This window comes from Heterocephalus glaber, unplaced genomic scaffold (genome assembly GCF_053883595.1).
Source record: "Heterocephalus glaber isolate CG9 unplaced genomic scaffold, H.glaber_assembly_v1.0 deba00000818, whole genome shotgun sequence".
NCBI classification, from domain to species: Eukaryota; Metazoa; Chordata; class Mammalia; order Rodentia; family Bathyergidae; genus Heterocephalus; species Heterocephalus glaber.
This window is the reverse complement of record NW_028258164.1, coordinates 4,596,206-4,611,303: the sequence shown is the minus strand read 5'-3', so window position 1 is coordinate 4,611,303 and position 15,098 is coordinate 4,596,206. Positions and strand designations below refer to the sequence as shown.

The 15,098-nt window shown below is 36.0% G+C and overlaps 1 protein-coding gene across 13 annotated transcripts in view; it reads left to right on the top strand.

Annotated features, from left to right (window-relative positions):
• The window catches only part of Myo6 (myosin VI), a 164,458-nt gene that overhangs the window by 110,472 nt on the left and 38,888 nt on the right, over nt 1-15,098 (top strand). For all 13 annotated transcript variants that reach the window (XM_021243782.2, XM_021243780.2, XM_021243779.2 and 10 more), the window contains 4 exons: nt 3,452-3,490; nt 5,335-5,428; nt 12,453-12,583; nt 12,815-12,892. In XM_021243782.2, the coding sequence (XP_021099441.1) occupies nt 3,452-3,490; nt 5,335-5,428; nt 12,453-12,583; nt 12,815-12,892 (342 nt within the window). The remainder of the gene's footprint in view (nt 1-3,451; nt 3,491-5,334; nt 5,429-12,452; nt 12,584-12,814; nt 12,893-15,098) is intronic.

The window sequence follows — 15,098 nt, the reverse complement described above, 5'->3', positions numbered from 1 at the left end:
TTTCCCACATGTTTTCTGTTTCTTTCCTCGTTCAGCAGTTTTGTTTTAGCTGCAGTAGGCCAGTTCGGGATGGCTAGAGAGGACTAGTTGAGTTGAGAGGAAAAGCAGGCACAGCCAGGGCCTTCAGGTAATGATCGCCTTCATGGACTCCTTTGCTAGAGTGGCTGCCATGTCACAAAGAGCCATTTGAGTTAATGATTCCATTTGTGCTTCATTTTCAATGCATTTCCTCTCACAGTGGCATCATCGGCATGCTTATGACACTAAACCTCGATTAAAGCTTTTGGTAATTTCTTGAAAGATAAGTGCTCGCCGGGCATTTAGCTCAGTTGTTCCAGCGCCTGCCTCACAGGCGTAAGGTCCTGAGTTTGATTCCCGGTACCCCCCAAAAAAGATAAGTGCTCACGTGTGGTAAACTCTTCAAGTTGTTTAACATTAGGGAATATACATTTATTAATTTAGGGTTGGGAATTTATCCTTTGAAATCTGGCAAGGCATTGTTACCAAGTGTGTTGTCTTAGAACATGCAGGGTGTGGTGCCACATGCCTGTAATCCCAGCACTCTGGGAGGCTGAGGCAGGAGGACCGAAAGCTAGAGGCCAGTGTGAGGAGCTTTAGTCACTCAGCGAGATTCTATCTGAAAAACAGAAAAAGGGTTGGAGACATAGCTTAGTGTTAAAGCCCTGGATTCAATCCCTAGTACCACCAAGAAAAATGAAAATAAAAATAAAAAATGAACTCTACTAATTGGTTATAATTTTGAGTATTTAGTATAGACAAAGAAACACTTATGTTACAAGTTTTATGAACAGAGAAGTACAATATTGTACATAGAAGAAAAATTGAATTAACTTTTACACATTTGCACAAAGTAGTAATATTATATTTACAGTAAAACTGTTTGCCTTTTGAAATATGTACTTTATCAAAAGTGATATAATTAGAAAATGTTTATCGGAATAGTATAATAGTAACTGGCAGTAAAAGCTTCAGATCCCTTTTGGATTGAATTGGGCTCTAAATAACTTGATAAAAATCATATTTCTAGGGCTTTGAATGCTCAGTGGTAGAGTGCTTGTCTAGCATACATGAGGCCCTGGGTTTGATCTCCAGCAGTACCAAAAAAAAAAAGTCTTATTTCCAAAAGGTAGATTAAAAATATATATATAAGAGAAAATTAGGTGACTGAATTTTAAGTTACATTCATTCATTATGAGTTCCTAATTTACTCAATAGGCAATATTTTTTCTGTTTTATTCTTCCATTCCTGATTAGACATTTGATAACAGATTGCTTTAAAAATAGTGCATTAACTTGATATATTGGTATGCATTTATAGTCCCAGCTACTTGGGAGACTGAGGCAGGAGGGTTGCTTGAACCAAGGAGTTCAGGTTCACTCTGCATAACATAGACCCAATCTCAAAAAAAAGAAAAATTACATTAATTTATAAAACAAATTCATCAAGTATTTTCCTACTGTAATATTAAAGAAGTACTGCTGGTGAGAATATACCTGAATTTTAGACAATATAAACGAAAACAAAGCATTCTTAAAATTCCTCTGGTTTAAAGAATCTTGTGTTGAGCCTTGAAAGCTTTATAATTATTTATACATAATATATATATTTTTGGTTTGAACTCTTGAAAGCTATAACTGATATTTAAAATATTAGTTTGGAATGAAAATCTTAATGATTGTTGGTTTTAAATATGGTTGACTGGCTCATCAAGTTAACTTTGAAGTATGTAAGGTAATAACACAAAACAGGTTATCATTTGTAGTAATAGTTCAGTTGTCCAGCATCGTGGGAGACGAAGTTTTCCTCAGAATAGTGACATTTTCAGGTTATTGAAACATATTTCTCTTATTGTTTTAGAAAAAGTAATTCTTTTTGATAGAAACCATATTCTGTTATAAATATGAATACTTATGTGTTTTTCCATAAAAGTACAAATGGAGCCAGAGTTTCCTAAGGCTGTTTACCCTATGCCTTACGGGTTGTTTTATTTTTGGTACCGGGAATCAAACTCAGGACCTTGTGCTTGCAAGGCAGGTGCAGTGCCACTGAACTAAATCCCCTGCCTTATGGTTTTTGACAGCTTTTTTGATATTTGGCCTTCTTTTCTCTTTTCTCACTACAGTTAGTTTATTTTTGTTGCTTCCATTGTTCTCACTGTATCTCCAGTTGGGGGAAGAACACCAGGCTCAGTCTGTGGATTAAAGAGCACAGACTTGGCAACAGTTGTTTTCTTTCAAAATTTGGGGCTCTCGGACTTGTTTTTGAGTTGTATGGGGGTCCAGAATGATTAGGTTGTCAGGACTCTGTCAACCAGATAAGTTGGGGTATGACTGTGTTTCTTCGACCCAGTGATGTTCCTTTTATGTTAGTAACTGAAGCCTATGACAAGTGCAGTGTATTGTGGGATCAGAGAGGAGAACAAAGTCTGGTGTCAGGCCTATATTGGAATTATGACTCCATTAGCTTAGGCAAGTCATTTATCTTCCTTGGCCTCCGTGTCATGCCTGAAAAATGAGGCTATTAATGTATCCTTCATTAGGATTGTTGTGTTACTCTTAATTGGATTAAGCTTGATGATATTCATGAAATCCTTTGAGCAGTGCCTTACAGGGAAGCATTCCGTAAAGTGCCTGTTTGTATCAATTATAGTTATGACCAACATAATATTAATGTAAGAATAACATTTTAATTTCTGTCTTCTAAGCAGTATAATAAGATCTCAGTGTAAAAGCCATATACAGAATTTTACATAATTGATTTACTTTGCCAAGTAGTAAGGCAGATAAATGATTTTAATGTACTGAACCAGAGTACATTATAATCAATATTTTAAAAGCAGGAAAGCATAGTGTCTTATATTCATTTTCCATTTTAAAAGAAAATTGTTCAAGTTTTAAAAAATAATTGAAGTGTGAAATGTTTTAAAATAATAGGAGAATTTCTGTAGCTAGGTAAGACAGTTTGGTTTATGCTGAGTGTTATGTAGAATAATCCTGATAGGTATCAGTAGTGCATATTTTAAACGTGTCTTCATTCTTAATAGCTTGTGACACAAACTATGCCTGGTTTGCCACACCTTGAAATACTGCAATGCTATTCTCATTTTGATTACTTTCCCAGCTTTCTCATTTACTTCCCTCATTGCCGATATACTTTTTCCTCACTCATCCCACTTGCAAATCTGTGTATGATTATTTTTAGTATACTAATTTTCAGTCTTTTAATTATACAAGTTCTGTGTAGTTACAGCCCTTGACATTTCATTGGCCATATTGCATGATGCTGTTAAAGAGTTTGTGTACAGAAGTTTGTTAAGTTCCAAAGTGTTATATGTGGATGTTATTGCATGTCATTTTATTTTAATATGGAGAATTAATATTGCTGTGTACTTTGACTTCTTGAAATAATCTGATTTCCTTTCTTTCACAGACACAGTTAAATTTGCTTTTGGATAAACTTCGAAGTACCGTGAGTACACTTAAAGGTCCAAAGGGGTAGGGGAAGTGGGAGGGGAAGGGGAAAGGAAAGAAGGGAAAGGAAAAATTATGAGAAAAGGAAAAAATATAAACAAAGTCTATAGGGAAGGGTGGAGGGGATGTAGGGAGCACAGGGAATGGGGAAAAAATAAGAACCAGGATACATCGTGTACAGGTGAAAGCACCCAATGATAAATGTAAATGTATACCTAAAATATACCAATAAAAGAATTTAAGCAAAAAAAAATACATTTTTAAACAGTCTTCTAACACTATTATTAATATTTACCGAAGTAAACATAGTAGTAACCCTGGAATAATTAGAAATATATTTTAAACCAAATTCCCTTCATTAAAATATGTTTATGAAAAAAATACATTTATGAAATGGTTACTGTTTTGGTTAGGTGTGTTCTGAAGAAAGGTCAAATATGTATGTGAAGTTAAACTTTTACAAAATACAGAGCTCTTTGAATGTTATTGAGATTAGCCGATAGCTTCACAAAGGTGAAGATACTAGTAAGTGTGGAGGAAAATGTATTTTTTAGGATTAAAGATAAGGAATGTAATTTAATTTCATTTTATTACTCTTGTAATGTCTGAACATTCTTCAGACATGGCAATGTTGATATGGAAAAATGGACATACTTTTTATGGCAAAATTTTTATGGCAAAAAATATTTTCAGGCAAAATTTATGGGAACCTATTTTTTTTTTTAACTATACATCTTAGTGACTCTGTATTATTAAATAAAAAATAAAAACTGCCACAGAAAGAAAGTTTTTCCTTTGAATGTCCTCATTGGCTGCAAACATTTACCTCTTAGGGACTAAGCTGATGAAGAGGGCCTTTTACTTTTATTTCCTTCTGCGGTTTATAGAAATATGTTCTAAAAGTGTTTACATTGAGCATCCTTGTTGAAATAGCTGTTGAGTTTTTCCAGGTTACTATTTTGAAGAGAAACAGTTATTTGTAGGTCTAATATATTAACTTCAGTGCAAGATAGTTTCACTGCATACATAATCAGTATTCTTTTGCCTCATTCAGGATAATCAGATAGTCAAATGCATGTCTTTTGGCTTTAATAAATATTGTTTAACAAATTAAACTTTTCAGCTGGGCTTGGTAATGCACACTTGAAATCTCAGCACTGTGGAAGGCTGAGACAGAAGAATTAAAAGTTTGACCCCAGCCTGGGCAACTTAGTGACTTAGTGAAATCTTGTCTCAAAATAAAAATATTATAAAAGGGATGGGGATGCAGCTCAGTGTGAGGTCCTGAGCTCAGTTCCCCTTTACAGCAACAGCACTGCGGCAGCCACGCCACTGCCACCACCATCACAGACCAGAACTGAAACAAACAGAAAAACCCCAATATTTTTGAAATAAAATGAAAGGGTTGGTGGATTTTGTGTATGTGTGCATTTAAAAAAAATGTTTTGGTATAAAAAGGGCATAATTTTATTTAATCCTCTTATGCTAGAATAATTTTCTTACCACAGAAATAGTATATAAGTACTTATACATGAATATAGAATAAAATCACGTGTATGTCAACCTGTAAAACATATTGTTTAAATATGATACATATTTTATAATGAAAGACTTTAAAAATAAATTTTATCATTCAAATCTAAAATTAATATTTTCTGCTATTATAATGCAGAAATTTACTTCAAGGTTCAAATTATAAAAGTATACCAATATGTTTTTAAGTTCTTTAGTGGTTGTTTTAAAAGTTTATGTATTAATACCTTTGAGAATTGCTGGTATTCATAGAACTAGAAAACTATGGATATTCTCTGTATTATCTCAGAACTGCTTTTATCTTCCTAGGGAGCGAGCTTTATTCGTTGCATCAAACCTAATTTGAAGATGACGAGCCACCACTTTGAAGGGGCTCAAATTCTGTCTCAGCTTCAATGCTCAGGTATTTTTATGTTTTCACATTCGTGTCATCATGTGTCAGGCACAGTTTAATAGGGCCCATGTTTTCGAATAATTCACCATAAGCTTGATTATTTTTGCATCCAGTAAGATTTTTATCTTATGTTTCCTTTAAGAAAAGCGTGGATGTTGACATCATTTACATTCATGGTCACTGACCTTTCAAGGCCCTCAGACCTGTCCTGCCAAGGTTCCCTGGTCAGCACTTTGTTTCTCCACAGAGACCCGTCAGGTCACCCTGCTGTTCTCACATCTGAGGCTCTGCCGCAGATGACTGCGCCTCTCAAAATTTAAAGCCACCAAGCACAGCTACCTATCTGCGCACCACGCTTCCTTCTTGTCCAGAAAGCAGGAATTCCCTTTTTCCTAGTTGAGGCTTACATTGCCTTGAAATCCATCTCTTCCCATTCTTCGATTCTGATGATTTTTTACCATTTCTCTTGCCATTTAAACACTCTAACATCTCATCTCTGACCCACATTCCCTCCCAGCTACTCCTTTCTTCCTCACTGTGTTTCTCCAGTTGTTCTTTGCTCTCCATGAATAGTCTATTTCTGATTTCTCAGTCCTCTGTGTTTTACTCACTCTTTAACCCCAAGAGAATTGAGCTTCTGTCCTGAGGTCACCAGTAATTGCCCTGATCTTAAATCAAATGTCCATTTTTCAGACCTTAAAGAAGTCCTCTTAGTGGACTTCACAAGCATTTGGCCCTGGCCAATCCCTTTAATGTACCCTTTCTTTGGCTTCTGAAACAGCATGTGTCTCTGTTGGTTCTGTCAGCTAATTTTTTTCTACCTGGGTATTATTTGTCTCAGGGTTTAAATTAGACCAATTTTATTACTCACTGTTGATCAACTCTGCCCAATAGAACTTTGCATGATGCTGGAATTCCTCTGTATCTGTGTTATTCAGTATGACGGCAATTAGACACTTTGGAGGCTGAGTTTTAGTTAATTTTAATATTTTTAAATTTAAATAGATATGTCTAGTGACTGACATGTTGGACAGCGTAGGTCTCCATTCTCTAAGTGTCTCTGACTCCCATTGGTGTGACCCTTTAATACTGTGTCCCGTTACACTCTAATCCAAGCTGTCACCCTCTCTGCCCTGGCCTTTTGCAAGAGCTTCCTTTTCTTTACACCTACTGTTAGCGTATGAGGCCCCGAGTCATCTTCCCTGTGTGTCCCTAGCTTCACTTCTTCCCAATGTTGTGCTCCCCCACATTGGCTTTCTTTCCTCCTAGTGTCTGAAGTGTTCTGCATTCCATCCTGTCACAGGGCCTGTGCACATGCTGCTTCCTGTGTTTAGGACACTCGCTACACCTTTTTCTTCATCTTTCACATCTCAGCTTGATTGCTACTTCCTATGAAAGCCTTCCCTGATACTCCTATCTGAGAATGGGGTCTTAGTTTATGGTTCTGAGTTCTGATGCCTTTATTTCATAGTCATAGTTACAAATTTTGCATACACTTGCATAATTATTTAAATTTTTCCTTTTCCATTTATGAGCCCCATGAGAGCAGGAAATGTATCTGTTTTGACTTCATAAAAATCTCACTTCCCTGGCATATACTAAACTCAGTAAATATTTGTTGAATAAAACATGTGATCTGGCAAATATAAAAATTTGTTACTAATTCCGACGTACTGGAAAATTAAATAATTCATATTTACTGAATTCTTGTATACACTAGAGATGCATTTTTGTGTATTGTTTTTAGGGTGTTATGGCTTAGAGTTTAACTTTTTCTCATTTGAATTCCTTTTTAGGATTTGTTTAACATAACGCAATTCATTTATTTCCTAAGTGAACATCTATTGCCCTAGCAAATGAAGCATGTTTAGATTTAGCTAGATGTGCTATTAGATTAGCAGAGTATGAGCTCACTGGTGCTAGAAATGTGAGCAATACACCTCAGAATGTTAAGATATTTTGGCAGCCTAGTAGATGATACCAGCTCATAAAAGTTTGACTTGTTGAAGTACTATTAATAGTATAATGATACAGAATTGGTTCTAGTCATGTAGCTAGGTAATGAGAAAAACAAAAAATAACAACTGGTAAAAGTAAAAATATTTATGAAGTGTTCCAAGATGAAGATAATTGAACATTTAATTGTTTTACCTTTTCATTTCTACTTTTTTCCTTTTTAAAGACAAATAATTTAAGAAATATTCCACTAAAATTATCCTCTTTTTACCAGCCAACACCAGGGCAAAGTAGGGGAGGGAGAGAGAAGGTTTTCTTCCCCTGTAGCCTCAGGGCTGTGCTGTCTGTGGTAGCAAAGAAGGCTTCTGAGTACAACCAGCCAGCACTGTACCAAGCAGGTCATGGGAATTTCTAGAAGGAATAGAGTTTTATTATTTTTTGCATTACATAAGATCTTTTTTTTTTGGTACTGGGGATCCAACTCGGATCCTTGCGCTTGCAAAGCAAGCAGTGAAACCACTGAGCTAAATCCCCAGCCCCTGAATTACATAAGATCTTAAGAGTGAATTAGCCTCAACTGCTGAGAAATCAGTTGTAGGATAGGTAATTTGTGATGCTTCATGAAATTCATAATGTTCACATTTTGCAGTTGTAGGGCAAGCCAAGAAACACTGTGGTAGTGCATACATTTTTCCAAGGATACTTGATGTAAATGCGCAGAAACTGACAATACTAACAAAACCTTACTTTTTTCTCCATGCAGGGCCTAGAACTAAATCTACTTCTGGAATTTTGTTTTTCCTCATAAGAAAGATGTTCTTTATGTGTTTCAGTAATTTTTAATTTTTATATATATTGGATCTATTTATACTAGTTTGATGAAGCTTTGCTGTATTTTTAGTTAATGTATCATATTACATTATATATTTGTAACATAATTTAATCAGTAGATATTTAAAATATTTCTGATTTTTTTCTACTGCAAACAGGTACCTAGTGGACATTTGGACATTGTTTACAACTTATCTCTGTCCAAATGTGAGAAGTTGTAGGATAGATTCATAGAAGTACAGCAATTACTGGACCAGAAGTATAAATACTGTATCCAAATTGCTGTGCTTAATTGTTGCACTGGTTTACATTCTCACTAAGAATGTATGTGTGTGTTTTCCTGCACTGTCATAATCTCTGAGTACATAGTGGTACCCCAGTTCTACAGTTTTGGAAAAGATGGCCACATTTATGTTTGTGTGGGAAAGATGGCCATGGTCATGTTTGTCACCTGAGTTTGCAAACAAAAACAAAATTTTCCCAAAAGCTTCTGTTTATGACAACAAATTGTTTGCAAACACAAGTGTTCATGAACTGAGGTACCACTGTATTACTATTTTACATCTTTTGCCAGTCAGTTAGGTTAAAATTCAATCTGACTGCCTAGAAAGGCCATCTTTCCTATGAGATTATTTTAAAATAAAAATTCACTTATTTGAAAGACTTTCATAGTTTTTTTATTTAAAATTATTTTACTAGAAAGATTTATTTTAGCATAAGAAATGAGATAAGATCTGATGTTATTTTTGTTTTCCAAAAGACTGAGTATCCATTTGTCATAAAACTTTTTAGTGAATCCTATTTTCTCCTTGATTTGAGTAGTCCCAGATACTGAAATCCAAGTCTTGTTGTGAATAAAAGTCTCGCAATTATATTTAGCAATTGAATCTTTGTCAACCTATTTTAAACTTTCCCTGACCTGAAAAACTCACATTGATTCAGGGCTTGGATTTAAAATTTATTAGAATTATACTGATAACAAATATTTATTCTATGGACACATCATTCCAGTAGATTAGTTTCTTTGAGAAGAGTCTTTTTATTTAAAACTTTTTTTTTTTTTTTTTTTGCCTTTTGCTTTAAGAACTGGAGAGAATTTGGAAATATATTTTACTACTTTTTGGAGACTATCAGGAATCCTGTTCTAAAATTAACCTCAGGACTTAAAAAGTGACAAGGTATAGGGTATATTAGTCAGTTTTCATGTTGCTGGACAGAGGACCTGGCATATACAACTTAAAGGAGGAGAGGCTTAATTTGGCTCATGTTTTAAGGGGAGTCAGTCCATGCAGAAGGGTATGATGAAGCAAAGCTACTTAGTTCATGCCAGCTGGAAAGCAGAGCAGGGGAAAAATATGCCAGAGAGGAAGGATGGAGGGACCAGATATAGACCTCAAGGCCACACATCCATGACCCACCCAGACACACCCAGAAGTGTTCTACCAATGCCTTGGGTGGATCCCAAAGCCAGTCAAGTTGCACTCTACCCTGATTGCTGCATCCCAACCCTTGTCAACTTGTAACCCAAACATATTTCCTTCAACTATACTTAAAATCTCCAAATAAAAATAAAATCTCCAAATAAAAACAATAGCAAGGTCCCAATTTCATCTAACATAATACAACTATTCTGTTGTACAACTGGAAATGCAACAATCCATTCCCCAGAGGCTCAACAGTTCCAGTCTCTTCTGAGACTCAAGGCAAACCTTCAACCTGTGAAGCTTTGTAAAAATAAAAGAACAAGTTATGCAATCTCAAGATACAGTGAGTGGTCCTCCCAATTCCAAAAGGGAGGAATAGAGCTATAGAAAAGGAATAGGTCCAAAACAAGCCTGAAACCCAGCAAGGAAAACACTAAATCCTGTAGCTGTGTGTATGGAATCTGGGACACAGGGTATAAGATGTGAGTTTTGGAGGGCTTGGGTGGCCCCACTTTCATGACCCTGCTGTTGGTAGTGACAATGACTTCTCTCTTAGGCAGGCTCCACTTAGAGCCTGCAGTTTTCTTTGGCAAATGTTCCAAGTTCTTGACATGTCCAGATACCTGGGGTCTCCATTGCCTTTTGGCTTTATTGGCACATCTTCAAACAGTACCCTCTCAGTAGCTCCTTGCCTGGCCTGCCAAGCCTTTAAAATTTGAGTAGAATCCTCACCAAGCCTACAGCTTTTGCCTTCTGCTTGCTGGTAAAACCTGTATCATGTGGATAATGCCTAGTTCTGCCACCAGTGCCGACAGTAGCCAGGCCTACTTGGACCTTGGCTGCAGCAACCTCTTGAGTGGCTGAACAGAGTGAAATGAATCTTGGAGAACTAATTCCTTAGGTCCTTCTCAAGCAGGGCACCCAAGGACTCACTTCTTAAATGAGAGGTTTACACTTTTACACCTTTGGGTCTGCAGTAGGTGAGGTCATGCTTATTCCTGAGATGCCTTCAAGACATCTTTCTTCTTATCCAAATAAAAAGTACAGAAAGTCTTTGACTTACGTTCAGTTGCAAACTTTCACAGATATGAATGGGCCTCCCATTTGGTATTTTTATGCTTTACATTGTATATTTGTGTCAAAGGTGTACAAGTCTCACTTTGTCAGACATACAAATATAAATCTGATAAATAAATCTGATTTAAGAATGTTCTCCCAGACAGAACTTGTTCATAAGTTTATTACTCTATAATAATACCTTGGTTTGTGAGAATAATTTGTTCCTCTTGTAAACTAAAGCACTTGTGTATTAAAGCAGCAAGAGAGAGAAGAACCATTTATGATCATGTGACATTTGGCATGGTATACTATTTATAAGACATTGCTTGTTTATCAAGATAAAATTTCTTAGAAATATTTGCTTGTCTTGTGGAACACTTGCGGACCAAGTTACTCGCAATCCAGGGCTTGACTGTATTTGCTTTCTTCTTAATGGTGCAGATCTCTTCAGCAGCCATACCTCCTTTGACCCCAACTTTACACATAGTTCTTTCTGGACCAAAATTTAAGTTTTTCAAATTTTTCTTCTCTGCCTTTTGGCCCTAATTCTCACTGTAAATCTGGCTAAAAGCTTCGAGTTGTCCACATGCCACATCCTAAATGTTGAGCTCTCTTGAAATTTCTTTCACCAGATAAATTAGTCCACTGGGCTTTATCTCAGTTCCCTGCAAAGTCTCAGTACATGGGCAAGATGTAGACAAATTTTCTGCCAAAGTGTAATACACATGGCCTTTAGTCCAACTGCCAGTAGAGACCTTCTTCCTAGCTGCAATCTGAGCCTTGCCTTTACTGTCCATGTTCCTGTCAGCATTCTGGTCTTCTGAGTTCCCACCAGAATCACCCATCAAGCTGTTTACAGCATTGTAGGGCCTCTCTAGCCTGTATCTCCAAACTTTCTTAAACTTCCCCTGCAAGGCATTTCAAAGACTTAAACCACATGGTCAGGTACAGTCCCAGCAATGACCCCATTTCTCCAGTACCAATTTTTTATATTAGCTTTCTTGCTGTTGGAGGCAATGTTTGACATTCAGAACTTAAAGGACAGGTTTCATTTCATTCTGTTTTAAGGGAATTTTGTCCATGGTTATCTGGCTCCAAGGCAGAAACGATGAAAGGGCCCGTGGAGCAAAGGTACTTAGTTTATGGTGGCTGGGAAGTAGAGCAGGGGAACAGTGCCAGAGAGGGAATGGTGAGGGACCGGACATAGACTTCAAGCTCACATTTCCATGGCCCAGCCAGACTTAACTAGGAGTGTGCTCCCGTAATCCTCCAGGTGGATCCCGAAGCCAATCAAGTTGACACTGTGCCCTGATCTCCAGACAGTGCTTGTTCTGTATGCACATCAACCATAAAAATAGATACAAAGTAGACTTGGAGCTTTCTAGAGATCCATAATTTAAAAAAAAATATATTTTATTTTATTCCATTCCCCCCCTTAAGCCTTCTCCCCTCCCTATGTACAGAAGCTTTGTTTCCAGTTTTTTCCTTCTATTTTCACTTTTTTTTCCCCAGAGATCAATAATTTACCTCTAAGAATGGTTACTCATGCTGGTTTTAGATGGAATTTGATTAGAGTAGTTCTGGGTGGATAAGTTGGAACACATTGACTAGAAGTATATTTCTTATGTAATTTTTCATTGTTGACAATTCCTCTTTGTTGTCCCTTCCCAAACATTAATGTGTGAAATTGTTTGGTCATTCACAAATTATTTTGGACTTCTGTACAGTGATTGGCAGTGATTTGTGTTTATTTATGAATCTAGGTATGGTATCCGTTTTGGACTTGATGCAAGGTGGATTCCCATCACGAGCTTCATTTCATGAACTGTACAACATGTATAAAAAGTATATGCCAGATAAACTTGCAAGATTGGACCCAAGGCTGTTTTGTAAGGTACAAATGCTGCTTAAATTGATTTCTTTTTTTTTTTTATTGGTACATTGTATTGGTACATTTTAGGTCTGCAATTTGTTTACATTTATCATTGGGCGCTTATACCTGAACATGATGTATCTTACTTCTTATTTTTTTTCCCCATTACCTATATAAATTGATTTCTTGTCATTGAAATCTTTCCTATTAATTACTAGTTGAAATTTAATTTTTTAACTTTTATTTTTTCAGGCTCTTTTTAAAGCATTGGGCTTAAATGAAATTGATTACAAGTTTGGATTAACAAAAGTATTTTTTAGACCTGGCAAGGTAAATATATTTTTATTTTAAACTTTAACATCATGCCTATGGGCACTTAGCTTTACTAAATGTTTTTAAGTAATTAGCGATTTGTATTATTCTTGAATTATATGGTTACTTGAACAACATAGACTATACACATGTCATGTGTATGTGTTCACATACAGTTTTCTTATTTGTGAGAAATTTATAATATTTAATTCTACATAACTTTTGCAATATTTTTCAGTATTTGAATCAGAGCATTGTTTAATTGACTTTTTAATTTACTTAGTAAGAGGGTTAACCAGAGAATACTAACATTTCAAACAAATTGGAAGATTTTCTAAAGCATTAATTCAGTCTTCAGTGATTTGAGATTTCATGGTACTTTGGAGTTCACTGTGATGTTTTACTAGGGTATGGTAGATGTACAAGGTATAGGAAATTGTACTGGACTTTGTATTGACAAAGCCTAGAATGACTTAATGTATAAATACTTTGGAATGTAACAGGATTTTTTTTAGGTTAACACATAATCCGACAGTTTTAATATTTATAGTTTGTATAGTAATTTATGACTAAATGCATTAAATAAATGTCCAGTGCTATTTACAATCTATCAGTAATATTTTCACATTCCTAATTTCTTTAATAGTGGTTTAATAATTGCATCTTCATTTTAAACATAATTGTTATTATATTTAAATAGCCAGTAATACTAATTGGATTAAGCAAAATCATTAATAAATATCTTTAGTGTCTTGAGGATAAATTAATTATAATAAATCTGATTTTACATTTTTTTTTTGTTAAATTCTTTTATTGGTACATTTTAGGTATACAACACAATTACATTTCTCATTGGGAATTGTACCTTTACATAATGCATCTTGGTTCTTATTTTTTCCCCATTCCTAGCCCTCCCTTCAACCCCTCCACCCTTCCCTATTTACAAAGACTTTATTTCCATTTTTTCCATTTCTCATCATTTTTCCTTTCTCTTCTTTCCTTTCCCCTGCCCCTCCCACTGCCCCTACCCCTTTGGACCTTTTCTTCCTATTTTGCATTATCGATTATTCATTCTGATCATTGGTACATTTTAGGTATACAATATAATGACATTCATCATTGGAAATTTGCCCCTTTACATAATCTCTCTTGGTTCTTATTTTTTACCCTTCCCCAGCCCTCCCTTCAACCCCTCCATTCCTCCCTGTTTGCAAAGATTTTGTTCCTGTTTTTCCATTTTCTCATATTAATCCCATTCCCTTCTATCCTTTCCCCTAGCCCTCCCACTTCCTTCCCCTTTGGCCCTTTTCTTCCTATTTCACATTACCTATTATACATTTTAGTCCTTATTTACACTTTCAGTTTCTCATACCAGAGAAACTATTCGGTATTTGTACATGTGTGTCCTATTTATTTCACTTAAGAGTATCGCCTCAGTGTGCATCCACTTAGCTATAAATGTCTCTACTTTCTCATTTTTTATGGCTGAGTAGTACTCCATTTTATAAAAAAACCACATTTTCTTGATCCAGTCTCCAGTTGATGGGCATTTGGGCTGTTTCCAAGTTTTAGCTATCACAAACTGTGCTGCTGTGAACATGGGCGCACATATATCACTGTGGTATGATTCTTTTACTTCTTTGGAGAAGATCCCCAGCAGTGGAATAGAGGGATCAAATGGGACTTCCAGTCCTAGTTCTTCGAGGTATCTCCATACTGATTTCCACAGTGGTTGCACCAGTCTACATTCCCACCAGTAGTGGAGCAGGGTTCCTCTTTCCCCACAGCCCCGCCAGCATTTGTTATTGGTTGATTTCATGATAGCAGCCATTCTTTCTGGAGTGAGGTGGAATCTCAGTGTTGTTTTCATTTGCATCTCGCCAATGACCAGTGATTGTTAGTGGTCTCTCTAGAGGGAGACCTAAAACCCCAGAAATGACTTTTAAAAAAAGAAAAGGAGACAGCCTGGGGGATGAACAGCAGTTTAATTCCTCTGGCACTATTCGACAATCACAAAGGAAAGAAGCAAGGCTTTCATACATGTAGGAAAGCAGCTTAGTTATTCTGGCTATTGTCTTTCTGATTTTAACCTCTGGTGACAAATGACTTTAAATGACTCATAAAAGCTACAGGCGAATTCACAAGTCCCCTGTTTCTGTTCACCAATCCCGTACATCAAAGAGCACACCTCAGCCCTCTTCTTATCAGATAGTATCAAGAGAAT